The sequence below is a fragment of the Leptonotus elevatus genome, chromosome 2 (genome assembly GCF_054856555.1).
Source record: "Leptonotus elevatus isolate MCC_2025b chromosome 2, RoL_Lele_1.0, whole genome shotgun sequence".
Taxonomy (NCBI): domain Eukaryota; kingdom Metazoa; phylum Chordata; class Actinopteri; order Syngnathiformes; family Syngnathidae; genus Leptonotus; species Leptonotus elevatus.
In genome coordinates this window covers 33542913-33570668 of record NC_141240.1, presented here as the reverse complement: position 1 = coordinate 33570668, position 27756 = coordinate 33542913, and the positions used below count along the sequence as shown (strand labels likewise).

Sequence of the window (27756 nt, the reverse complement as noted above, 5' to 3'; positions counted from 1 at the left end):
CATAAGGTCACATTAAATTTTCCTCAATTTCATAGAATTCTACAGCATGCCATTGCAGTTACGTTTTTCATCATTCAAACGTTATTCCTCCAGAAATTGCAATTGACTTGTGTGTTAATTTGGACACTGGTCAGCCGCTTCATCTCGCACTTCTTCTTTCTTTCTTTTTTTTTTTTTGTTCGAGCAAAATATATTTTACCGTGACCAGCAACTGTCCTGCTAATGCTATTTTGCCGTGAATCGCTTGAGAACTACAAATACCAATTGTGCGCCAGGTTCTGCCTCGCGGCCGAGTGTTGACTGCGGTCGCCCCCAAAAGTGCACGAACTCAAAGTCAGCATTTTATTTAGTTATTTATTTTTCTTACTACAATTTCTTGACGCAAAGTGTGTCGGGTTGCTTGATACTGCTCTAATGATTAAGGTTAAAATGAAAACTTCGCGAAAGGGCGGTGAAGCGCGGCAGGAATCACGCCCAGTCCGGTGATTAACCAATCAGGGCCATTCACGGCAAAGTAGCGCTTGCTGGAGAGGTGCCAGTCACGGCAAAATAACCACTGCCTTTCCCCCCCACCCCTCTACGGAGCTGCACGGCTAGGAGCACGTCACACCGGTGGGCCCGGCCCAAAGTGCTTCCAGCCGGGACTCGTCGGCGAGTGTTTTAGGGGACCGAAGAACATCTAACCCGCAGCAAGGAGCCGAAGGCAACGGTAAGTCTCTGCCATTATTTCAAGAGACACTTTGATGCAAGCGTGCATTCATCGCGGCGCCTCCGTTTCATTGTTCTGTTTTTTAGACTCCACGAAAAACGCACAGAATCGCTCGCCCCCATAACAAAGCCCGACCGCCGGCACGTGCAAAAACACAAGACAACATTTGTATTTCAATACCAATTTAGGGGGAAATGTACTTTTAATCACAAAAACGACATCGAAATTGGCATTGTCTGTAATAACGCGTGTATGCACGTGTCGTAGTGGCTGCCAGTAGATTTCTTTGGAATTAGTTTGTCGACAAGTAGCCTACTTTTGCAACTTGATTTCAAACAAGTAGGGAATAGAAGCACTGCGCCTTTCGCTTGCAAAAACGCGACACGAACAACGCGTTGTCAACTTCGGCTCTAGTTTTACTTCATCTTGCTATTTGTTTTCTTCTGTTTTTGAATGGGGGCGCCGGCGTGATTACGAAACCCACTCGTATTCTAGGCAGGATGGCGCAACATGACCATTACAAATATTCGCTTGTTACGCATGTCAAAACGATCAAGTTGGTTTTGGTTCGGGTTGGGACTACGGCCGGGGTTAGGGTGGGTTACGTCGTTTAGGTGAGATTCATTTTTAATGCCGTTACACTCCAAATCGAATTTCCCCTTTCGCGCCCTGCAGCAGTAGGTCGCGTCCAAGAGTGATGCTGCAGCCAATCATATTGCAGCGACTCATTTCCAGTAGCCAATCATATTGCAGATAGCCACGTCCTACCTGGAAGACAAGTGGTTTTCATAATAACGCGGCAAAACAAACTAAACATCGCGATAGTTCAGCTACGTGTTTTGAGTGGGTTGGCTCGCCGGTGCGGTACGTCAGCGCATCCACCATCTTAGATGTGTCTGCTCTGAAACTCAGGCAAGTCTCGACTTTAGAAAATTCCAACAAAGGGCAAAAGGTTTGTGCCTCTCGTTCGCCCATCCCCCCTCTCACAAACACACACTAATAGGCAAAGGTGGGAAAGAAACTCACGCTCTGTATTTAAGCAGTGGGGGGTTGGGGCATGGGGGGTGCGGGATTTGTTAATCTAATTGAACCCCTTTACTTGAATGAATGTTAAAAAGTAGGCTACAGATGCTGACATTTACCCCAGTTCGAAAGTGAATAATAAAAAAAAGTTATTTATGATATCTGTTTGATAAGTTGGCATAACAAAAACATTTTCACATTAAACACACACAAAATCATGCAATTTCCTTATATAAGGCCGGAGATGGGGGGAAATATCTTGCTTTTCAGAAGTTGTCAATGCTCTCTGGGTCACGTTCCTCCGTGTTTGTGTTTGTTTTCTTTTTCCCCCGTTTAATCCCAAAGATTTCAATCGATCAATCAATATTTTAAACTGACTATACAGACAGCCTGACAGACAATAGAGGATTTGGGATTATAAAGCAACCCGTCGCTCGCCCACTTCTTGAGGCAGCCATGAAGAAGTGAGTAAACAGAAGTATTATGAGTACGATATTTTTCGGAATATAAACCGCTCAGAAGCATAAATTACAACAGTCAAAAATGCATCACGAAGAATAAAAAAAACAAATTTGCACTGGACTCTAAATCACATTTTTGGGGGGCGAAATTTAATTTATAAAACCCAAGACCAAAAATAGTCAATACAGCACGGACTGGCAAAAGTCAATTCTTGTTGTGGCTGATGTCGCACGCTAAACTAGCAAGCTAGCTGGGAAGATAAGGACCCTTCGTTTGTTGACGTGAGGCAGCAGCAAACTAACAACATATGTCACATATTAGTTGCCGGGATTACTTTTTGTTCTTCGGTTGGAAAATTCTTTGGTGCATTAATACCGCCACCTTCTGAAATGGATTTTTTTTAAATCTGAAAATTCAGATTGAGGTTCATTGTTTAACAACGAGTTCATAGATGGGCGCTTGAACAACGTGCTGCCGGGAGAGGCTTGTCAACGGCATAGTTACACCTCCACACCCTGCTCGTTGCCAAGGCGATGAATATTAGTGGCTTTACGGGAGGGCCTTCTTGGTGTTACCACTTCATGCGACGCAAGCGCCTCTCTATCAGAGCACGGACAACTGTGTGCCAAAAAACGCCGGCAGGTTTCCAAGACAAGCTCGACAGTTTCCGTGCGCTTGGCAGCCAAGAAAAAGTAAAAAAACATGATGAGCATAGAAGTACATTAACTCACAGGTGGTAAAAATACCACCACTCTGTACTTAAAGGGGAAGTCAAGTCAAAAATCTCAAATATGAATAAAGTAGCAAAATCCATCCGTTTTTATCCATCTCGTACAGTCACTTGCTGTTGACTGATAATGACATCACAATACCTGAGAGCTCAGTTATCGACCATCACAACTGTTGGCCTGGCATTGTGATTTTCATTTGACAGCAAGTGACAAAATGGCCGCCCACCGAGATGGATTAAAATGGCTGGATTTTGCTGGCATTCATTCCATTCCAGAAATGCAATATTCCACCAGAATACCGTGTTTAGACTCGTGGGGGCATTTAACATATAAAGAAAACATCTGACATCACTTCCCAAATTTGAGAGAAAAAAACTCAGAAACTTACAACAAATACTTTACGTAGCTATAGTCTAATGTGAGGATTCGTTGGTGTTTAATGGGACACTGTTTATGAAATGAAAAGGCAGGATGGAGACGGATTCATTCTTAATTTCAATTTTACTCGTCATAAACGGCAGCTAGAGCGACAACACTTCCTGACTCCCTATCAGCTGACTAACACTATCCAATCAGATGCTAGCATACCATAGGTAAATGCAAGTGAATGACGGAGAGCAGCAGATTCAACTCATCAACTTAGCTACTTGTACAACTACAAAAAATACCAAAATGTATGCATGTGTAAATAATAATTCTGGAAACATAAATGTACAGGTAAATATACATTTATACAAATTAACATAAATGGTTGATTTTCAGGGTGTGGACTTTCGCAAAGCGAGGCATCTTTGTCGCTGTCAGAAACCAACGCTTCAAAGTGCGAATGCTTAACATGACATGGTTGATCTCTGCTGAAGCAATTACTAACTCTTTATTTGAAAACCCGACCAAAAAGCATTGGCACAAACATCTGAGTGGTACGCTACGTGTATTTCTCATACGTTTTTTTATAGAAAATCTGCTACTATATCAATTGGCAAATTTGCCACTTTCTAAAGTCGCAAATTTAAAAAAAAATCTTGCAAATTTGCCACTTTATAAAGTGTTTTTTCTCTCTCTGAATATTACCCCGCCTCTGGAAAAAATAATTATATATATATATACGTGGCCCTAATACGCCGTCGTGAAGGACAGATACTTGTGTAAAATAGAAAATAAAAAAATAGAAGTTGTGACTCAACTCTTGTTTTCAAGTAAAAAAAAAAATCACTCAATATCCAATATCAGTTTTGATGGAGCAACGTGAAAAAAAACGGCTCTCATCCTTTCCCTTCCCGATGTTCAGCAAGATGCGCAAACGACTGATCATGTGCCCGGACTCAACCCCTGACGAGACGGACGGGTTCGATTCGCTGACATGGCTCAACACTCTTCTGAAGACCAAATTTCAGGACGTGCAGCACATTTCTTCAGGTTCGTCATCATTTTGGTGGATGAAAATGGCTTCTCAAAAAAACTGCACTTCCACCTTGGACTCAAACTGCCCGTATTACGTCTTCATTCCAGGTGCGTGTCACTGCCAGATCATGGATTGCGTCATCCCAGGTTCCATAGACATGAGCAAGGTGAAGTTTGATCCGCAATCCGAGCGCGACTGCGAGCACAACTTCAGTCTCCTCCAAGAGGCCTTCGCCAAGAACCACATCACGAGGGTACGCTCTTCATTTCCTTTAAGAGTTCACATTTGAAGAATGGTTTAGCTAACCCCGGATATGAGGACTGGACTTTCGGGTCACATTTTCCTTATTTTTCAACAGAGCATTCCATCTGACGAACTCATAAAAGGAGATTTTCAAATCAACTTGGACTTCCTGTTATGGTTTAAAGCGTTCTACACGGCCAACGTGACGGACGAAGAATACGATGCCGCGACTGCTCGGAACAACTGTGACATCGGCCTGTACCAGCCATCCAAACGCTCGGCAAAAGGTAATTCTATTCGTTGCCAATGTGACAGTAATGGAAGGTTGTGGTTATATTTTAATCACGGCATGAACCGGAGTTTCATTTTTGATTCCTTAGGAAGCATAAAAATGGACTCTACCACTGAGGACTGCGAATTTGAGAAAGCTGAGCCCGTGGCCAATAGCAAGGTAGCCCCTCAGGTGTATTGCGAAAACACTCTTAGGCTAAGTCTGGAGGCGCTCAACAAAGTCGAGGACATTTTCTCGCTCTCAAAATGATCTCCGTTTTGCTTGTGAGCAAAACTATTTTGTTGTGTACTGAAGAATATACTGTCATTTCCAATGGTAAGTGGCACGCACTTAGCGTTTTCATCTTCAGCATGCTGCTCAAAGCTCTTTACAAAAGGCTCACATTCAAAGTCACCATTTATTTTTTTTCTATTTATGAATTGGACCAAAGAAGAAATCCCTTTTATTTATTTGTATTTCTGCCACTTAAAAAAAAAAAAGAGGACATCATTTCAATCTAACAGTGCGGTGTAGAAAATGCACAGGCAAAGTGCTTCTGATTTATTTGCTGACTTGGTCCCTAACATTTGTCAGAAAATTGGCAAAAATGTTAATTGTTTTCAAAAGTAAAAGCAGATGATTGCAAATGTCTTACTTTGGAAAACAACAGAAAAAAATCGTTACACTATTGATTTCATGAAGGATAAGAGACATCAGAAAAATATTCTATGTTGACAGGCTAAAATAAATGTCAGGATTTGGACAATTTGAAATTAAAGAGTGTCTCTAAATGATTAATGAAATAGTTATTATTATTTGTCATGCCTGTAATACGAACATAATTCAAGAAGCACTGTGAAATGTCTGTCATCAATGTTCATGCCCTCGTCGTTTTGAATTTCACGATCAAGCCCAAATTCATCCACACTGCAGATTTGAACGATGCCAGTGCCTCTATACATTGTCGTGTGCGTGCAAAGTAAATTGTGAAACTGAAATACAGCATTCTTGGCCTGGTTTGGTTTGGAACGCGCTATTGAAGCCCATGCGTTTCAGAGACAAGTAAAGACTATGCTGCAAAAATATGCACGACTTGTTTCATTTTCTTTGTGTTTTGAATTGAATGCACGTGTTTCCAGTCCAAGGTCCTGGGAATTGCAGATGGAGAGTCTCTGTTGGACAGCGAATGCTCATCAGAGAGCAACAGTGAACGCATCTCAGACAGCCCCGATAACCCCAAAACAGCGCAAGGTAAAACAAGTACGGGTAAGTAAAAAAAAAGAAAAAAGCATTAAGTGCCACTGTTTTTGAAAGCTTTCCAAGATTGATTTGAACGAGTTTTGCCGATTAAAGTTGCTGAATGAGCGTCATGTCAATCTGCTGAAGTGTACGTTAATCATATCGCTGCCATTTTATTTTCAGAACTGAATGAGCGCTACATGAGCTGTATCAAGCCGTGTCACGTCCCCCTTACAAAGCTAAAAGGTGAGGAATGCACATACAGTTGAGTAACTGAGAATATTCTCTGCCTAGTCAAACGTCCGTCGACTGTACGCACATTTGCAAAAGTCACACGAGATGCTACTAATATTTGTCTTCTTCAAAAGTATTCGAATGCTAAGCTAGTGACAACAAGAGGCTGTCAAACTGGCGCAGGTGTACCGCAACGAAATAAGCAGTGTGCTTTGAGGTAACATAAAATAAAATCGTTTTTTTCTTGACTTTCTTAGACCTCACAAGACATGACAGCCGATTTGGAGTGAATGGCAACTCTGGCAAAAGGGTACGTTTCTTTTTCTTCTAGCCAAGATGTTCCCAAATAGTGATCGAGCTCCATTTTGTGAACCATCCCTTTTAGTTCAGCTTCTCTGTGTCATGGCTGCTTTAAAACTGCGATTCCCAATCAGGGAGTGCTGTGGCAATTGTCTGAAAATCGCTTATTAATAACAAATTTATCTTTGGGTCATCTATCTATGCCAGTCACGAATACTGACTGTCATGAATGGCCGTGTGAGGATGAGGGACCCAAATGCGGGGAAGCAAGGCAGGGAGACGGGGATAGAGGGGCAATGTCAGGAACATTTATTACAACATGCAGAGACAGGTGAGGAGACAGACTGGAAGGGACGTAACTGGACGGGACAAGATTGCAGACTGGCAGAACGTGGGCAACTCGACTGTGACGAGTGCTTAACGAGACGAAAGGCACGACGGCCACACATAACTTCAACAATGCTCCCACACCGACTGGACAAACGCAACAGACTAAATACACCACCACTAATGAGACACACCTGGGGAAACACAAGTGGCTGAGGGCACCGATTGGCCGTTTTTCTCAACGAGTCGGGTCTTGGTAAGCCCGGTCTCAAGAACGTACTTCCCAAGCGCGCATATGTCAGTAATTCTTCGCAGTTTTATGGTGTGACTAGCTTTCTATGAATTTGTACTTCTAGGTTGATGTTTCAAAATGTGTTTGTACGACACACATCTGTTAAAAACCTTACTTACGTCCTTGTAATTTTGTGAGACGTCATCAGTGGCGCCCCAAGTATTGTTCCAATCGGAAGTATGCATAAGCCCAAGACTACGCGGAATTCCCGGATGTCGTTCTTTTTTTGCTAGCTTAAACCAAGGATCCATCGGTTGTTGCTTGGCTGAGAAAATATCCCAAGATGCATTTCATATTTTAAGGAACGGACGGCAGCGGAGGAGACCATCGTGATGATTTCACTATTCATACTTTTTGTGGTGTTTTTGTTTGGTGAGATTTTTCTCGTGTAAAATGATTGCCTGTGCTCAATTGAAGTTAAATAGATTTCCCCAAAACGAGAGTCTGTCAAAAATGTTGAGTGGGTAGCTGGGTTGGCCACTTCAACTTGTGGAGCCAGGTAGCGTTCCCTAAAATGTCCGCTCAAAATCCCTTTGTAGTGAACAGGAAATAAGATTTGCAATCATTCCCTGCTCCCAAATCAGTAAAAAAGTTGATTATTTCTCAAAATAATGACACCTTTGGTTTGGCTGCCACTTAGTGAGGCCCTTCTCTGATTGGCTAGCAAGTTCCAGTGAAAAATATCCACCAATGAGCTCGTACGGGTCTGATGGCTTCTCCAAGTAGACGTGTCAAAATAACCGTTATGCTTCAAAGGCGTCACTAACGTTAAATGGCGCAAATGGAACATGAAAAAAGCTCACATACGTCATTGATCAGTTTATTTTTTTCCGTCCATTTATTTGTTATGAAGGATTTTCAAGGCGTGTAAAGTGCTCGTTCCTTGTTGGAAAATGGTGGCCACTGTCTATGTTGCCACTACAACCAAATAGTGCGCCTAACATGGTTTGGTTTCCCCCAGAAAACTTGCTCCCCCAACAAATCAATACTGATGGTCAGCGACGACCAACAAATAACAAGCCGGGAAAATATTTATATATTCATCTCTATGCGAGGCGGGTGGGCAAGAAAAGACCGGTGGCCCGCCAGGCCTGTAAAGCGCTGGGTGAAACCCTGTGTATGCATGTGCCAAAGTGTCTGGTTTCCATCCATCAATTTGGAGTATAATTGGTTATCTCTCAGGGGGCCGTGAGGGGAGGTCTTGACTGGCAGAGCAGCTTACGCCGAAGGCCACAAGCACGTACAATCTTTCAAGCTGATGGCGGCGTCGCTTACAGACTTGTAAGTTCACTTTGGCAAATGCCTTGTTGAGGCTCAAAGGAACTCAACACCTTCAAAGTGTCACGGTAAATGTAAACAAGTCCTCCAATTGAAATGACTAAATAGGTCGTTTCAGTCTGGTCGTTTTTCCAAGCACGAAAATACGACCCCTCCGAGCGTATTCCGTGAGAGCTCCCCCTATGGTGAAAAGAGGAATAACGCGTTTGTCCGTTCTGCGCACGTCTTTGTTCCCACATAAAAAAATAATAATCAAGATGTTGCTTTAATATAACGGTTAACACTATCACAACAACTACTATACTTAACTCATTCACTGCCATTGACGCCTAATTTTTAATAATCTGTTGTTTTGTTTTTAATCGTGAGTTAACGAGTGAAGTCACGCGATTAGTTACAATTAATTTTAATCACCCGACACCCCTAATTTTTAATCATCTTTTCTTCTTCTTTTTTATTTTTTTAAAGAAAATATTTTTTAAAAAGATTATTAAAAATTAGGGGCATCAGGCGATTCAAATTTGTAATTGTAATTAATCGCATGATTTCACTAGTTAACTCACGATTAATCACAAATTTTATATCTGTTCTAAATGTACAATAAAAATATTCTAGGTTTTCATACTCTTGTTAACAAAAGTGGGGGAAAATGTTAAACTAATAAAAATAATGAAAATGAATTTTTGACGTCTATAGCCGTCAATGGCAGTGAATTAATTACAAATAAAAATAAAAGATTAAAAGTTTGGAGCATCAGGCGATTAAAATTGTAATTGTAATTAGTCACATGACTATAATAGTTAACTCACGATTAATCACAAATGTTATATCTGTTCTAAATGTACAATAAAAATATTCTAGGTTTTCATAATCTTGTTAACAAAAGTGGTAAAAAATGTTAAACTAATAAAAATAGTGAAAATTAATTTTTGACGTCTATAGCCGTCAATGGCAGTGAATGAGATAATAGATGAATGAACTCTGTCTTGATAAATCATGTCATGTTTACATCGATGTCCCTCGCAGAGGGACACTAATGGCTTTTGGTCAGTTTGTAGCATGATTGAGCTTACAAAAGTTGTCGTCAACACTCAGTCGCTCAGTCGGTTGACGTTCGTCTTCCGAGCAGTTCCATTCCTGGTCACTCTCTCCATTGTTAAGTTTAGTATTTCTTTTTTGGACAGTTTGTCATTTCTTGTTATTTACATGACTGATACCGGTCGTTAAAATAGAATACATAATGCTTGGTCGTAATTTGGGGCATGTGGAAAATTTCTAGGGGAGGACAGTCAAAAAGCCATCAAGGCTTCATTAACGTATTACCGGGGAAAGTGCAATAGAAGCACCACTTCTTTTTTTTCTTCTTTTTTTTACTTTGACTACTTGAAAACTTTCAAAAGTTCCTGTTTCATCTGTAGAAGTTTGCATCCACATCATTCACAAAACAACTGTTAGAAGTCGTGACACCAGATCGAGCATCGAAGGTGGTTATGAAAGCCGCCGCCAACGGACAAAATACGTCATTTGGAAACAGTTTTGCAGTCCGCGTGTTCATGTCAACGTCACTCTTCTGCTTGATACGTTTCTTTTCACAAAAAGTCGTTTTCGCCACTGTTTGGTGAGCAACCGTTTTTTTTTGCGGGAGTGAAACCAACCCATGTTCTAGTGCTGATTACAAAAGAACGTAAAAAGCTAGAAACTTTTTTGGGGGGGGGTGAAAGAGAAGGGTCTACTTTTTTTGGGGGGGGGGGGTGTTCACTCAATGCTTATATTGTGACAGAACACAATAGTCTTCAGATGTTGAAGAAGCAGACAAAATGCTCTCAACGGCAAAATGGGAAACTGCTTCGTGAAGGTTTGGCAGTCAATAAGAACATTTCATTCTCACAAACAGATACAAATTCAGGTTGGCAATGAAAACACACATTTGGAACCTATTTATGAATTTTATTCACCCTAACTTTCAGGCGGAAAAGACCACAAATGGCCATAAAGCGCACAAAGGACGAAAGAAAGCCAATTACCAGGTCAGTCTAAAAGTTTAAAATACAGATGTTAAAAATGGTCTTGTTGAGATCAAATTGAACACATCTGATTTTATTCTCCCCCCGTCAGGACGGGAAAGGCTTTTTGACTGGCGAGATGGTGTGGGGGAGAGTGGAGGGCTTCGCTTGGTGGCCCGGCTTGGTGATTCCATGGAAAACCAAATTTTCACCTCAAGGTTTACGCAGGGTGGAATGGTTTGGAGATGGAACCTTCTCAAAGGTTTGACTGCTGTCCAGTTTTTCTCGAAACGATTATTAACGCGCTGCACAATTGGGTTTCTCGTCTACACAAACTGACTTTCTCATCGCAGATCTACACGGAAGCTTTGAAGCCATTTTGTGATTTAACGGAATGTTTCTGCAAAAATTCATTTGCCAGCCTGCCCACCTACAAGGTCGCCATCTTCCAGGTCTTAGAGGTAAGACGACAGCATTTATCACCACACGCGCGGTATGGCACGGTACGTCTGTGGTCAACAGACCACCTGGAGGTCGTCTTTGAACTTGAATCCCATTAAAAATGAATTGTGTTCTTGAAATAATACATCTTCTGCTACATACATTTTGCCAGGTAAGGACACTTGTGAGCAGAACTGTATTCCAAAAGAAATACAGGATGGGTAGTGTTAAACTAATTTTTGTCATGTGCCACATCCTAGTTTTTCTCTGATGACTATTATGACTGTGAAAATCATAAGTGTATCATCACCTCATCATATTATTACATATAGCTAACATCAGGCTGAAACCTATGTCAAAATGTCTTCAATTTAATATCCCCCCTCCCCCAACAAATCAATACTGATGGTCAGTCCACAAGTGTGTGCGTGTGTTATTGTTACAAATTAACCAATATAAAGTGCTGCAAATGGTTTGCCGTCTTTGATGAAAGATAAGTAATATGTGATGGTTTTGGAGATGCATGGATTCCGCCCGATGTCTGCATTATGCTATAAACAAAAGGGTCTGTGTTTTATTATTATATATATTTTAACGACATATTAAATGCCATCCATCCATTCTGTGAACTAACTCAAGTTTATATTTGATTTAAAAAAAACTAATGAACTAATGTTCAGTTTATGCTTGATTTAAAAAAATAATAATCCTTATAATACGTGTTCAAATGTGAGGACAACATTCTAATTTGCTACAGTATATCTGCCTAAATGAAAGGAATTAGCAAAGAACGTGAAATAGACTTTGCTTTGGTGGGGCCCCACAAATGAGGTGTTGGGTTGGATCTTAATGGCCCAGCGTGTTCCTTCCATTGGCTCGAGTCAAAAAGAGGAGAAAGAATGGGAAAAAAAGAATGCAGCGAATCCAGTGCAGCTTTTGTCCGACCCCGTTCGACCCCCACTTTGCACAGGGTCTCTTGAAGCCCCCCTCCCGAGCCCCCCACTCTTCCGGCAGCCTGTCGGGAGCACTTTTTTCCTCACTTCCTGCGAGAGCCACTAAGAAAAACACCTTTAGGAGGCTGGAATTGCGAACATTGTCGCAAATTTGTCCTTTTCCAAAGAATCGCGATCCAAACAGCTGCAGACTGGATGGTTGCGTTCACGTGCCTCGTGGATCGGAACGTCGGAGAGCCTCGACCACTTCTGCGCTCTCTAGGACGACAAAGGAGGGAGACAAAGCCACCGATCGCTGCACTCGTCAATGAAAGTCGATCGAAAGTAGATTTCCATGAGCAGTTGGAGTAATTTGAATTGACACGTCGTCGTAAGGTGAAGTCAGGCGCTCGTTTGACAGTCGATTTATGTGCCGTTAACAATTTGAAAACCTGTCAACTCTCCCTCCCGTGTCGTCCGTATGAAAGAAGACAGGAGAAAGAAATCGTATCGAACTCGTGCCTTAATTTGACCTTTTATCCCATTCTGTCCCCACTGCTCGAGATTGAACATGAGTGTTTTAAAATTTCCAAACACGCCTGAACTTCACTGACTCCTGATTGGTTGCTGGCGCAAATTAAAAGTCTAGTCAACGATTAGCTTTTTATCAATGACATTTTGTCAGTTTTAGTGGGACAAAACTCAACGGCGATAATAAAGTGCTAGTTTTAATAAACAGAATTTAGTTTGGCTTAATGGGAGTAAACATAATTGTAAAAACTAAACGGTAACATTATTTAAAAATAAATAAACAAGAGTTGAGTTTATTTTTAGTGGGAGTGAACTAATTGTAAAAACTAAACAGTAACAATATATATTTATATATTTTATCTTTAAATAAACGGAATTAAGTACGTTATTGTGGGGCAAAACAAATTGAACAAACCAATCAGTAATAGTCAATTATTTTTCCTTTAAGCGCAAAATTGAGTATGTCTACCAAAGGCAGTTTAGTGCCCAAAAGGAATTCATACTCTGTGATCTGGAAATGGTTTGGTTTCGAGCCAGACGACATTGCTCAATCCCTCGTACTGTGCAAAGTGTGCATGAAGAACGTGAAAACGCGCAGGGGAAACACCACAAACTTGTTTAACCATTTGAGAAAGCTGCATCCCAAAGAACACGCCAAAAGTCTATCCATGCGCGCTAAGCAGGCTGTGCAGCAGGTCAGCAGGCCCAGACAGGATGCGTCAGTGAAGGTGGAACGCAACACCAGGGCAAAGTCTGGACCAAGCAGTTCAAACACGAAGGAGGTGACTGAAGCTGCACCTTTGTTTGGAAGATGGACATTCTTGAGTCCTCCTCCTTTTCTTTATCTTCTGCCATGCTTTTCACTTCTCGGCATGCTCTTCCTCCCCCCGAGAGTTGCCACTAGTGCACTTCTTCTTCCATGCTTCCCTTCTAGTTTTCCTTCAGTGATATAAACTCTCTGTCGTAAACTTTTATTTGTCCTGCGCATTCCCATGTCACTTTTATAAACACCGCTGTTCACGAAAATTGCGTTCAACTGTCGTTCACTGTTTCATTTATTTATTTATTTATTTGCACTGACTAAAATGGTGTCCATTGTCACACTTGAAAATCAACATCGTTGTTGATTTTGCAGTATCAATATCTTGAATGTTTATATATAGATAGTCATATGATGACAATTCACAAATTTGCATATTGCTGTTATTTTGGAACATGTCCTCAGCTATTGTTAAAAAAAAATCACCTATTTGCATGTTTTGTGCTCTTTCTGTGATGCCCTAAACGCCACAATTTGGTGCGGAAGTCCCAACTAATAGGATAATATTAATCGGTGTCAAGGAAGTATTACTGAAAGGATCTTTACATCTTTACATGAAGTTACGGAGTCTTCACGCATGCATGTGTACACTTCCGCTTCCTATTTTCCTCTCAAAATTATCCATCCATCCATCCATCTTCTTAACCGCTTAATCCTCACTAGGGTCGCGGGGGTGCTGGAGCCTATCCCAGCTGGCTTCGGGCAGTAGGCGGGGTACACCCTGAACTGGTTGCCAGCCAATCGCAGGGCACACAGAGACAAAACAACCATCCACACTCACAATCACACCTAGTGTTCAATTAACCTGCCATGCATGTCTTTGGAATGTGGGAAGAAACCGGAGCACACGGAGAAAACCCACGCGAGCACGGGGAGAACGTGCAAACTCCACCCAGGAAGGCCGAAGCCCGGACTCGATCTCACGTCCCCTGCACTGGGAGCGTGTTAACTAGTCAGCCACCGTGCCGCCATAGTTATTTAATAAAACGGCCAGCAGGTGGCAGCCGAGTATAAGAGATCAACCAGGGCCAAGTTGGGGGAAAAAAGGCTCTTCTCCCCCAGTGTTTTAAACAGATTTGTGAATAATGATGAAACTATATTCTAATGCTAATTGCTGCAAAACGGAAACATATAGAAATATACTTTTTTTTCATGATGAAAGAAGAGACTCTAATCTTTCTTTTGATAGGTTCCATATTCTGTGGGGCTTGCAAAATCAGTCAAAATCCAGTAAAACAGCCGGGAGCGAAGGGGGTTGCTTCAGTGGAAATGGCTGGGAGTGAATGAGCTAAGAAAAAAAAAAGAACACTTTTGTGTTTTTGTACATAAAGAAATAGACTTGGAAAGTTATTTTATTTTGAATGCCTCATCGATACAATGCAAATGAGCTGAGGTCATATTTATACAGATAATTCGAATAGTATAGGATATGTTACATGCTAATGCACGCTCGCTCACCTTGTGAATCGAGTGATTCGAGTCAATATATGAAGGAAAACAAACGTGTTATGTTCACCGTCTGGCGATGAGCGAGGGCATTAAAAAAAGTACAGTTGAATAGAATAGAATGACTTTTATCATTGCACAAAGTACAACAAAATTGAAGTATGCGGTCGTACACGAGGTGCCAGCAATTAAAAAAACATATAAAACTAACAAAAAGAATATACAATCTTACAAATAAATATACGACACGAACACAGGACTTATGGTGAATTAAAATACACTGTGTTTGTTGCAGCTAGTATAGGTGACCAAAAGATACCCAATTTAAATTAAACTGCACTAATAAACCAACCAGGGCGCTGGAATTGCACAACCCGGCCTTTTTAACAGATGTGCTGCTTTTAATAATGTGATAGAACGACGACGATATTGTGGCAATTTTAATATCGCGATATATTGCCGTTATTGTTACATCCTGAATACTCGCAGCCCCTGAGATTTGCCTATTTGGATTTGTTTTCAATATTTTTCAAATACTTATAAATATGTTTTTAAATGATTTATTTTGGGGAATTAAGCCCCCATTTTCTGTGGAATACGCTTATTGGCAGTATACCGTTGCTTATTCAAGAATTTTTGGGGTTTGAAAAAAATATATAATAATTTTGGGCATCAATTATTCGTGGAAATTCACTATTCAGGTCCCCCGAGTGCCGTATGCACACAAAATAATGTAACTTTCCTCCAGACGACTTTTGCAAAACACTTATGTCCGATTGAGTGCGTGCTAATGCCAAAGTTCAACCTGCAGCTGGCAAGTGAACGCTGTGAGAAGTCCTTCCAAGAGGCCAAAGGAGAGAAAGAAAAAGAACTCAGTCTGATGCTGGACTGGGCAGTGAAAGGATTTTTACCATCGGGGCCGCAGGGATTCACACCGCCTGGTAAGCGCGCACGCCAATAGATCTTTTGGGACTCGATTCTCTCTCGCAAAGTCTCACTTCTGAAAAACATTTTCTTCTCCGTCTTCTCGACGTCAGCTGTGCAAGACAATTCGGACTCTGCTCATTCTGACTATCAGCCGCCCGTGAAAAAGAAACATGCGTTTAAGAGTCGGGCGAGCAGCTCCAACTACACCTTCACGAGAGGTACGTCCGTCCGTCCGTCCGTCCGTCCGCGTCCTCGTACGCAATCTCAGTTTCACAGACGTGTCGTCCTCACTTGGATTGGATACTCATGATTGGCTGTGCTGGATGTTGAGCCGGAGCCCAGTGTGTGTTGCAATGGCGGTGACATTGAGAAAAGAAAAAAAAAAAGAAGCCTAATGATGATGATGGAAACGTTACGTTTGACCGATTTACTGTGTTTCTTTCACAGACACTTTAATTGAGAGGCTTAAAGACAAAGGCACAAAAATCCAAGGTCAGTTCTGCTTGAACGACGCGATCTCTTGTTTTATATCATCTTGTTTTTATTTTTTGTGATCAATTCTAAAAGAGGAGTTTGTCGTTTCAGATTGTTGTTTGGCTTGCGGGTCAGCTGAGGTCGTAGTGCAGCACCCGTTGTTTGAAGGCGGTCTTTGTTTCAAATGCAAGGTAAGCCAGCCTGCAATATCATTCTTCTACATTCTGGTTGAGTTGACAAAAACGTCGATTCCACACACACACAAAAAAAAAATCACGGCACACCACTAAATAAAAATGTCACAAAAAGTATGAATAAGCATGATGACGTCCACTGCCCGCAGGAGAACTTCACGGAAACGTTGTATCGCTACGATGAAGATGGCTACCAGTCGTACTGCACCATTTGCTGCGGGGGGTCTCAGGTCATTCTTTGCGGCAACACCAGCTGCTGCAGGTAAAATGTTATTTATTATGACCACTATTTAACGCGTTTTTTTTCCCTCCCCACGTCAGTAACCGATACAGATTATTTTTTTTACTGATTCTGACATCAGGCAAAATAAACTTCAGATAACCAACCAATTAATTGGCCAATTAATAAAAAACAAATCAAATACCTTGTTTTTTATTTTTGTGTTCCTTAACACTTACAAAAATAAAGCTATGAATTAGGGCTGTGCAATAAATCGAAATTCTATTACAATTTCAATTATTACACTCCACAATTACAAAATTGGCATAATTGTAAACAAAAATAAAAGATGAACCCTATAAAGCCTAAACCATGAAATATATGAGAGAAAATTCTGATTCTGTGTAAAATGTTCCAACTTCCACACAAGACTTTTGATTTGTGTCATATATGATACATCCGGTCACAATGCTTTAAATCCCTTTAAATTGTCAAACATATAATAATAATAAACAGACATATCAAACACATTATTGGTATTTCCCAAAATCAGAATTTCCCACTATTAAATAGTTATAGGTATATGGCCATCTTGCAATGTTGCTGGAAAAGCCATCAGATGGGCGATGCCGCCCTCTAACGGATTATCCGTGCAATGCATGTCAGATCATATACAGGTGCTCGTCAAAAAATTTGAATATCCTCGAGAAGTTGAATCATTTCCATAATTCCATTGAAAAAGTCAAAATTTCACGGATTATACATTAAGATTTTTGTTTATTTACATGTTTAAACATTTTCTTTTGTACCAAAAAAAACAAATGATTGTCCTAATCATGGTTTCAATTACCGGTATTACCAAATTAATCCTGATGAATATTTTCTTAATAATCAAGCAGCCAAACTATGAATTACAGGCAGAACGTTTGACTGAGAGAGAAATCTGCCAATTTTACTTAAAAGATCTAATAATGGCCAATTAAATGGTCAGAGCCTAATTCGTAATCTAATTTAAAATCAAGTCATTAGTAAACTAAGTGACTTATTAGAGTAACGCGAGTTGGCGGGAATTTTTCACGGATTGGGAAGTTGCTCTTCCCTCGACACGCTGGTGGCAAAAGTTCCATTTGTCTTTTTGCCCGCGGCAGATGTTTCTGTAAGGACTGTGTGGAGATCCTGGTGGGAGCGGGAACCTTTTGCGAGCTGAAAGATGTCGACCCCTGGAGCTGCTACATTTGCCAGCCGGCGCAGTGCGAGGGAAACCTCAAACTCAGGCCGGACTGGAGCGTGAAGGTCCAAGACTTCTTTGCCAACAACAGCGCCATGGAGTTTGTGAGTAGATTGCGTCACACTTTGGTACTCGCTCACACACCCACATTTGAATAAGGCCACATTTCAGATTTTTTTATTTTTGCTTTAAAAATCTCATTTATAGCGATCGTTTTTTTAGTACGTTTTTACAGTATACTTGTTGCAATGTTCTTCCATGTGGGAAAGAAGAGCCACAGACTCGACAGTACAAATGCGTAAAATATCTTCTATACAGGGGTCAAATTATTTATTAATTTGATTTTTTTGGGCGGCTTTTCACCTCCACGGATCAATCTGTTTGTTCCCAGGAGCCTCACAGAGTTTACCCGGCCATCTCCGCAGATAGACGCAAGCCCCTGAAGGTTCTGTCGCTGTTTGACGGCATCGCAACAGGTCAGTCGAGGTCAAGTCGAGAGCATCGAGCAAACCTGTGTTCACATTTACGCTTCATCCTTCCGATTTTATGCGTGACCTAATTGTGGATTGTGGCAGTGGAAAAAAATTGAACAAGATATGTCAATCGTTAGCAAGATTCAAACATACCCGCTCCAAATCTATGTAAAGACCCTCAAAAAGGATCATAACAAAGTACATTAGGTGTATAGGGAAATTAGTATGATGGTGTGTACGAATTAGAGATGTATAAATGATGAAATAATGAAAATTATTTGATATTCATTGGCGAGAGGTGTGAAATGTTTATCATTTGTATTTGTATTTTTAAAAGGGAATTAGTTTACTTGGAGAAAAAAAAAAGTCATTTTTTTCTGACAAATTTTTTGGGGTAACTTTATTTTTTGGAGTATTTTTTTTTTCGGTTTAAAAAAAATTCTGTTTTTCTGAATTTTTTTTCCCAGTTTAAAAAAAAGAGTAATTTCCCCGTTTTATCAAAAAATTATTTTTCAGTTTTTCTGAATAATATTTTTCCTGTTTTTCTGAATATTTTTCTAAAGGGGTTTTTTCCCTCAGAGATTAGAGAACAAACCACAATCTCATTCCTTAATTGAGAGCCAGTAAGTAAACATGACCGTCTTATTGCATATGGAGGTATGCGGGAAAGTTGTCTGCTCGTCCCAACGACGAGTAAGCGGCATTGACAGTCCATTTATACGCAAGTCTGTGGTGAGCCATTTTGATGTCATTTTCATTACGCAGCGTGTCAAAATGGCCGCCTCGAGATGGATAAAAATCGCTGCCTAATTCATATTTAACGAACGCAATATTAATCAGAATGCTGTGTTTGAGGAGTGTAGTGGACATTGAACATATTATTGTAAAGGAAAATGATGAAATGTATTCTTGTTTACATGTTGTTGCTTCCTGGTGATGGCACATTTTTTTGTCTGCATTTTGGACATCTTCAAATGTAAATTGAGGTTCGGGGGTGAGTTCCTTTTTTGTCTTTCGCACGTAAGCGTCAGTTTGCTTCCGTCGCAACAGGATACCTGGTGCTGAAAGACCTGGGCTTCAAGCTGGAGCGCTACATCGCCTCGGAGATTTGCGAGGATTCCATCGCGGTGGGGATGATCAAGCACGCCGGCAAGATCGAATACGTCAACGACGTGCGCACCATCACCAGGAAGCACGTACGTGGGACCCCGCGACAACTCATCTGTTGGGAGTTTGCATGAATCCGTAAAGAGGAAGTGGTTTCGTTGCAGCTGGCTGAATGGGGCCCGTTTGACCTGCTGATTGGAGGAAGCCCGTGCAACGACCTCTCCATGGTCAATCCTCTGCGAAAAGGATTGTTTGGTAAGCTCGTTTACAAGCGTTGCGACGGAACTGCAGCTGTAACAAAACACAGCTCGTCCCTCAGTCGAGTTGTTTCGCTATAACTTACTTCCTTGACACCGATGGATTTCCTTTAGTCGGTCGGGGCTTTGGTGACATCTTGTGACATTTGAGAACATTCTAGTAAGAGAACAAAAAAACTGCAAAATCCAGACCCAAAAATGGCTAATAAAAAAAAAATATATATATATATATATATATTAGGGGTGTCAGGCAATTACATTTATTTAATCGCAATTAATCACATGACTTCAATAGTTAACTCACGATTAATTGCAAATTTTATAGCTGTTCTAAATGTACAATAAAATGTCAATTCATACTCGTTTTAACATAAAAGTGGGAACAAATGTTAAACTAATGGAAATGTGGCTGCACCTTTTAGTCATTTATACAGTAATTTCATAATAATTCATCAAATTGAGCTAAACATTTTATTTTTTTTTTTAAACCCGAACGTGATATTGACTTGTGATGAGGTTATTTTTCTGACTGCATAATTGCATTTGTAAGAGGTCGGTGACAGCTCAGTGCATTTCTCGTTTCATATTAAGAGCTATCTACTCTTTAACATGAAGTAACTTGTGAAATTCTGCACATTTGAAAAATCGTCAAATACACTTTAACCAAAATCTCCACAAATACATGCATTATTATTAAATGTATTACTGCAAAATTTGGACGTGGACGTCCGTGTCTGCTGCGGTGCGACAGGAATTCCCCCAGTACAGGCTTTCCAAGCAAGGAGCGGTCATTAATCGCGTGTTAAAAAAAAATGGTGGTGTTAAAGGAACTTTGAATTAACTCAAAATGACCACGCTCATTTTGACACCTCTAATTTATATATTGGTGGGAGAGTGTTTCAATGTCATTATCTTTGTTTTATGTTGTAGTGTGTGTGTGTAAAAATAAATAAATAAATAAAAATAGCCGATTTTTACCGATTAGCAAAAAACTATAGTTATGAGGTGATATGCAAAAAAAACGTTGACTGAAGTTTGAATGTGGATCGTGCAGAGGGCACCGGAAGGCTGTTCTTCGAATTCTACCGCATTTTGACGCTGCTGAAGCCCAAAGAGGGCGACGACCGGCCGTTCTTCTGGCTCTTCGAGAACGTGGTGTTCATGTCCACCAGAGACAAGACGGACATCTGTCGCTTCCTGGAGGTGATCGTCTGCGACTGCTGCCGTTGGGGAACGCGCCGCGCTAAACTTGTCCCGTTGTCGTTGTTGTCGTTCAGTGCAATCCCATCATCATTGATGCTGTGAGCGTCAGCCCGGCGAATCGAGCTCGCTATTTCTGGGGAAATCTCCCGGGCATGAACAGGTTAGAAAAAGTCGTCGGCGTTCCGCTTCGGGTACCTCGTATGATTGTGTTGTGGCCGTAGCATCCATTTTGCTACATTGACAAAATACCGCTGCAAAATATGCTGGTAGTAAATTAGTTTTTCTTTTCAGGCCGCTGACGGCATCTTTGGATCAAAAAGTGAATCTTCAGGATTGTTTGGAAGTCGGCCGTGTGGCAAAAGTAAGAGTAGCTTACACGCCACAATAGCCATCCACAAACACACACACACACACACACACACAGTAGTGCACCCCAGGGCTCAACAATTATCCGATTCAAATCTACATTGCAATGTAGGAGATGACATTTTCAAATTGCAAAGGCAGAAATTTGGGGAAGAAAAAAAACAACAACTTCTGCTTCATTTTTGTCGGTTGGTAGACTTGATTTTTTTTTTAAACACACACACATATATATATATATATATATACACAGATAGATAGATAGATAGATAGAGTTGTAATTTATTAATAGTATCTCAACGAAGATGTGCTTTAGATTGGGTGACCAGATTTTCCAAATAAAAAATGTGGACGCTACAATTTGGCTGAAAATGAAATATGCAATAAATTATCACATGGAACATTTTAAAACAAATTTAATCGCTAATCGTTAATCTGGTGAGCGGTGGTTGTGTTATTACGTTAGCTCATGCTAAATGCTACGTAAGTCAATGCTCTCATTATTATGCAACCTTTTCTACTCAGTCCCAGTGTTATGGCAATTAGTTTTATTTTAACGTATTTAACGTAAGCCGTCCTAACTAGAACACCAAAACATTTAGATATAATAAAGCTGGTATTATTATTTTTTTAATCACAAAACATGAATTTACTGCTCGTGTTTGCTTAAAAAAAATACATGGGAAGAGGACCTTGAGATAAATAAAATTGAAATTGTTTAGCCCTCGTGTGCGCACTTTGCTTATTCCACAACTTGTTGTCTTTGTGCAGCTGGACAAGGTGCGAACCATCACAACTAAGACCAACTCCATGATTCAGGGCAAGAAGGGACTTCCTGTCACCATGAACGGCAAAGAAGACTACCTGTGGTGCACCGAAATGGAACAGTAAGATCGTCTTGTCTGCATATCATGCACACAAATAAATAAATAAATAAATAAATAAAAAATTTAATGTGCAAGTGCTGAAAATGCTCAAAGCGGAATATTTCTTCAAATATGAATAATCATCTTTTCATCAATTTAAAGTTGTGTTTTATACACAGGAAAAAATAAAATAAAAATACTTTTGAGGGGTGTCTATCACAAGAGAAATTACGGTAAACGATATATTATATACTTATACTAATATATTGACAACAGGAATAGAATCCTATTTTTGCCGTTTACTGACCCAGTTGTGAAATTCCTCTCACATCAGACAGAGCACAATGCGGGACTGGAACATTTTCATTCATTTCTTAAAAAAAAAAAGAAAAAGAAAAAGAAATAGGGGGGGGGTGTTGATGAGCTTTCCATGTAAAAATAACCTCCATTTGTGTGCGTGCAGGATCTTCGGCTTCCCCAAACACTACACGGATGTGAACAACATGGGCCGCACGCAGCGCCAGAAGGTCCTGGGGCGCTCCTGGAGCGTCCCCGTCATCCGCCACCTGGTGGCGCCACTCAAAGATTATTTTGAATGTGAATCGCAGCACTCAAGCCCGTAAATTGGCGGATGCCAGCCGACTTGTGCGCACTCGCACGAGGCCGCTCAACCAAGCACCAAAGGTTTGCCGCCCTGCGTCCGTGTCCTCACACATGCCAATAACACGCGTGTGAGGATCGCAGAATGATTGTTTTCCTTTATGTGCCTTGCGATTGGCTGGCGACCGGTCCAGGGTGAACCCTGCCTCTTGCAACCCTAATGAGGAAAGGAAATGAATGCATGGAAGGATTTTTTTAAAAACGTTTTTACTGTTGTGATTTTTACAAACAATGCAAAGGTTGGTTTTTTTTTTTAAGGGGAGTCATTTTAAAAATAACAACAAATCACTTTTTCTTGGTCAATCTTGTGCCCGTCATTTGATTGGCAAGAAAACAACCAATCAGAAACAGAAGGTGTGACTAATGAGGTGTTAATCATTTTTTTGGAGGGTGCGCCCACATACCACATAAGTTACGCCTTCTGTCTCCGATTGGTTGTATATCCTCAGCCGCAGAGAGTTTTTTTGTACACTGGTGCATTGACTTACAAGTTTTTCAAGACAAGAGCCGTCCCTTAACTAAAATGTTTGTCTTGAGATATGAGCACAATTCGAAAATCACTACATAGGGGGTTTTGATATGGTGGATCTGGATAGTAGGCCTATCGCTGAAAATCCCTTTTGTAGTGATTAGGGAAAAATGTGAATTGTGCTCATATCTCAAGACAAAAAGAAACCGAGTCACCGTGTTCACAATCAGTCATTCATTCCCAATTCCTTAATCAGTCCAAAGGGGTTTTCAGTGGCGCTATCTACTGTAGGTCCACTATACAAAAATCCAATTGTAGGAATGAAGGAAAAATGTGAATTGTGCTCATATCTCAAAACATCAAGTAACACAGTTGCTGTGTTCACAATTAGTTATTCATTTTCAATTGTCTTAATCAGCACAAAGGGACTATGTAGGTCCGCTATATAAACATCTCAATGTAGTGAATAGGGAGGCAAAGATCAGGATTTTGCTCATATCTCAAGACAAAAAAAAAAGTCAAACGTAGACTATATCTTGGACTGGGGGAATTCGTATGAATTTTAGTATTACTGTTACTGGAATGGATTCATTTCATTTTCATTCATTTCAATGCGGGAAAGATGATTTGAGATATGAGCACAGCCATGGAACACATGAAACTTGCATCTCAAGGCACCACTGGCACAACACAAAATATTTCCACAGGTCTTGTTTATCACTGTCAAGTAACAAATATGAGAAAAAGTGATTTATTTTTATTTTTATTAGAACCTCCCCATTGAACTGGTGCTCCAATCTACTGTATGATGTCATCAAGTGCACTGCATCGTATTTTCCGCTGTCAGCTTTTCGAGACAGTGAGTGATGATTATGGCTGCCAAATGAAAAATGTTTACAGTGCCTCGCGCTCGTTGAAATACCTCAATGAAATCCGAGCGCGTCCTCCAGGTCAGAGGCAGCCGTCATTTTTTTCTTAATTTTGTAATTTGTAGAATAACTGCCACCCGAGCGTCCTTCTCCCCCCTTAGCACACCTTCATTGCGACAAAGTATTCAAAACTCTTGGTGGCTCTTACTCATGAACTCAGCGACTGACAGCCATTTTCAAAGTAGAGGTGCGAGACCCACAAAATATTGTGTTGCAGTCGAAATGCCAAACCTAGCAAGGGAAAGAGTACTCGGTTTCAGCAGGGTAACAAGATGGCGTCCATTTGTCATGTGTCACACTGTTTGGTCACCTGCTGGTCATATGACATATGGGCGCCATATTGTTACCCTGCTGAAAAAAAGTTGGCCAAACTCTCTCCATAAATACGTCTCTGTTTAAAGCGATGCAACAGCGCCATCTACAGGGGCCTGTTAGTCATTACAGTGGTTTACAAACATGAATTTTGCAGACAAGCTGGGCGACGCCCTCTTGCACACCAACCCGTCGAAGAACATACTTGATGACTATTTTTGTAGTGGCCGCAAATGTTCGGATTCCACTTGACGGATATAAACGTCTTCGGCAGTCAGTGAGTTTCTAAAAATAAACACACATAAAAAAAGTAGCCCACCACAAGAACTGATTTCTGCAAGCATTTTGTTTGTCACAGTTTAGGTATCATGTTGAACGTCTCTTTTTAGTCTCACTAGAACACAACTTGCTTCCTGACACAGGCTGCTGGTCTCTACCTCAATTCTGTTGTTACTCTTTCATTTTTGATTTAATTTATAAGTAGAGGAAATGTAGGTTTTTTTTTTCTTCTTCTAGATAACCGCAGTGAACCAACATGGATGTCATATCAGCCATTGTGAGTGTGATGAGGATGAAAATGCAATTTACTGGTGCAGGAAAGTCCACTTTTTAAACTTTTTTTAATCTTGATGTCTGCGATGTAGGTGTTGATTTGTCCGATTTTTCAGTGTGTGAACTGTCAAGCTGTCTTTTAAAAAGTCTGTCTAGTGTGCCTCCATGTTACTGGATCGATCGTTGCTTTATTTTTTTAAGCATTCCACTGTGACTGGAAGTTGACAAAATGTTGCTGCCTTAATAAAGAAGAACTTCCTGTGTGACAATTTTATTGTCCCGGCGTTCATCAATACAAGCTTCATAGATACACAAGAGACAAAGCGGATTTTTTGTTAAACCTGTGGTGCTACGCTAACCGTGCTAACGCTAACCTTTGTCTTCTTTTAATCTGTGCAGATGGTTAGGCTGACCTCATATACATGACATTGGTGTAATATTAGTGAGACGCACAAATAGGGAAGACTTGTTATTGCAATAATTTATTCAAAAATGATCATGTAGACGATAGGATGCTCTGGAATTTGACACTTTTATACATCAACTATCTCATTTTTTATTATAAAATTTTCGGCAGGGGAAGGCAATAATACTTTCAATGTTGCCTCACTAGTCCAAACATGACACTCCAAAGAATATTGCATTTGTGGAATATGAATTAAGCAGCAAAATGCACCCGTTTTTAATCCATCGGAGGGGGCGGCCATTTTGTATTATTTTTTTTGCGCACTCACACGCACATATATATGGTCTTCCTGGCGGGAAGTGAACTCACGCCAACCCGCACCAAAGGCAAGTAACGGTAACCACTCCGCCACCCGGAGTCCCAGTGGGCGGCCATTTTGCCACTTGCAACTTAATATGACTTCACAGTTGCTCAGGGCGCAAGTAACGGCCAATCGCGGCTCAGCTTGTGAACGTCACATGACCAAACTCAGGGAAACAGGAAAATATATCTGCTCATCTATCTATGCCAACGACGTCCAGCATTGTGAACAATTCAGTGCTAGATGGCAGAACATAAACCTTTAACAAGTCAACCTGTGAGCAGATGGAGAAGAGACGATTGTTTCCGTGCGCCATTTTGGTTTGTTGGTGTGCCGTGGCCTTTGTCTCTCGTGAAATATGTTCTGTCCTCTTCCCAAAAAGTTTGGGAAACACTGTTCAAGTTTAAGTGTGCTGATCAATGAAGAAGATGTAGATGTCGTCCTCGGGCGAACTTTATATGAAGATGGTCCACAAAATGGTGGCAAAATTGACACGACAGGTCGGGGCTGAAAGGTTTGCCGTACTGTCCCAATTTTCCATCTGAGGGCAAGAAGTCAATCTGACTTTTCGTTCCTATTCATCTTGTCAAAATGAATCGCTTGTATGCCGTGAGCTTTTCATCAATCAAAAAAAGGCGACTTATTGAGTGAATTTTCACTTCCCTCCCAGGGTTTGCGTATTCTTTCCATTTGTGACGGAGTGGGATTCTGGTTGTTTGCTTGTATGTCCACTTTTGTCACCCCGGGCACATCCTTGCCCTCTTGGACGAGTCGCATCACCTCAGCAAAGGAAAGCGACTTTACCTGTGACTCTTGAGATTTCTCGGCCATCCGTCTTTCAGCATCGCCGCGGGATGAAGGCGCCGCACTGGAAGCGGAGTTGGACCGTGCTTTGTAGCTGATGGAGTCCACAGGCTCCACAAACCTGGGACAAAGAATGTTAAGAGTCATGACAGGAGAATGTTTAATTTCAGTGACAAAGGGAGGCTAATATAATAATTGTTGTTGTAGTGGTGTACAATTACACTATGTCATGATGCAATTTCTTTCTTTTACCGCTCTTGTGTAAGCTAAAAAATATATTGCACACATCAGCTGTAAACTTCATAGTGGAAGACTTTTTGTTGGTGTTATGTATATTTTTTACCTTAGAAAGTTAAATGAGACTTTGGTGCTCCACGTGGGGGCAACTGGACCTTCAGGGGGTTTGCAAGATGTAACTTGGCAGGTCCACAAAATAATTTGCAATAAATTATTTGTCAAGTTGTGTCATTAAAAACAAATTAACACCTGCATATGGGACCAGTACTGCCTCGATGGCATCCCTGCGTGCAAGTGTTAACATCGGCAGCACTTCTAGCTCCCTCTAGTTCTTGTCACAAGACGACATTTTGCGAAATGCAAGAACAACTAAATTGACAACACTATCGTTGACTAGCAGTGCACGCTTGAATAGCTCATTAATTTATCGATTAAAAAGTTAGCAAAATAAAATAAATCCTTCCACTGCATGCATGACAAGCGGTCCAATTATGTGGACATGTTGTAGAGCTTCCTACCTGTTATAAAAGAAGAGTTTCGCGTCAAGTATGTTGGCTTTTTCCCCAGAGACGTCACCGGCGTGTAATGTTTGCAGACCCTGCTGGAACCTTTTGTCTGATTCGAAGTCATACGAGTCGAACCTCAAGAAAACAGGCTCCATCGTAATGTTGATTTGTGTTTTGCGACAACTTGCATTTCAGTACAACTGCAGCTGGAGTAACTTGAACAGCATCTCCGCTTGGACAAACTACAAGAGATCGTTACGTAGAGACAAACGATCAGAAAAGTAAACCTGATTGTGAATTACTGATTGTTCGTTGCTTTACTATGCTAATTATGTAACACACTATTGTAATACATAATATATTGTTTTAACCTACTCGCATAAATACAGACTTTGTACGCGTGCCGTAGATTTCCATTCTCAGCCGTCAGCCAGTTCACGCATGCGCAGTATGGCTCATAGAAGACCTTGGTACGGCAAGTCCATTTGGACAAAAATTTAGGTGTAAATGTCGAGGACGCGTAG

At 40.8% G+C, this 27756-nt stretch overlaps 1 protein-coding gene and 1 long non-coding RNA gene across 5 annotated transcripts; one reads left to right on the top strand and one right to left on the bottom strand.

Moving 5' to 3' along the window:
• Positions 1 to 561: 561 nt before the first annotated feature.
• LOC147179709 (DNA (cytosine-5)-methyltransferase 3C-like) lies at positions 562 to 25179 on the top strand. 4 transcript variants are annotated; one of them, XM_086068190.1, is made up of 25 exons: positions 562 to 709; positions 4214 to 4341; positions 4435 to 4580; positions 4686 to 4857; positions 4951 to 5021; positions 5981 to 6107; positions 6264 to 6326; positions 6572 to 6624; positions 10479 to 10538; positions 10627 to 10776; positions 10868 to 10975; positions 15496 to 15625; positions 15722 to 15829; positions 16059 to 16103; positions 16197 to 16276; positions 16429 to 16541; positions 17648 to 17831; positions 18119 to 18203; positions 19251 to 19396; positions 19472 to 19562; positions 20619 to 20767; positions 20842 to 20927; positions 21059 to 21128; positions 21902 to 22017; positions 22460 to 25179. In XM_086068190.1, exons 2-25 carry the CDS (start codon positions 4218 to 4220, stop codon positions 22617 to 22619), a joined length of 2637 nt encoding a protein of 878 aa, XP_085924316.1. In that variant the 5' UTR covers positions 562 to 709; positions 4214 to 4217; the 3' UTR covers positions 22620 to 25179. The 4 variants fall into 4 exon arrangements, with proteins under 4 accessions (XP_085924316.1, XP_085924317.1, XP_085924315.1 ...); XM_086068191.1 differs by lacking the exon at positions 562 to 709 and having other exon boundaries at positions 4206 to 4341; positions 5981 to 6092; XM_086068189.1 differs by lacking the exon at positions 562 to 709 and having other exon boundaries at positions 4206 to 4341.
• A 222-nt stretch (positions 25180 to 25401) lies between these two features.
• LOC147179708 (uncharacterized) lies at positions 25402 to 27702 on the bottom strand. The gene is made up of 3 exons (XR_015094093.1): positions 27608 to 27702; positions 27245 to 27474; positions 25402 to 26610 (listed from the first exon to the last, which is right to left on the bottom strand). It is a non-coding gene; the product is annotated as an uncharacterized LOC147179708 (long non-coding RNA).
• Between the last annotated feature and the right edge of the window lie 54 nt (positions 27703 to 27756).

Coding starts and splice junctions, on each gene's coding strand:
- LOC147179709 (XM_086068189.1), top strand. CDS start 4,206: ATGTTCAGCAAGATGCGCAAACGACTGATCATGTGCCCGGACTCAACC. Junction 4,581..4,685: donor CCAAGAACCACATCACGAGG/GTACGCTCTTCA, acceptor ATTTTTCAACAG/AGCATTCCATCTGACGAACT. Junction 16,104..16,196: donor CAAAGGCACAAAAATCCAAG/GTCAGTTCTGCT, acceptor TTGTCGTTTCAG/ATTGTTGTTTGGCTTGCGGG.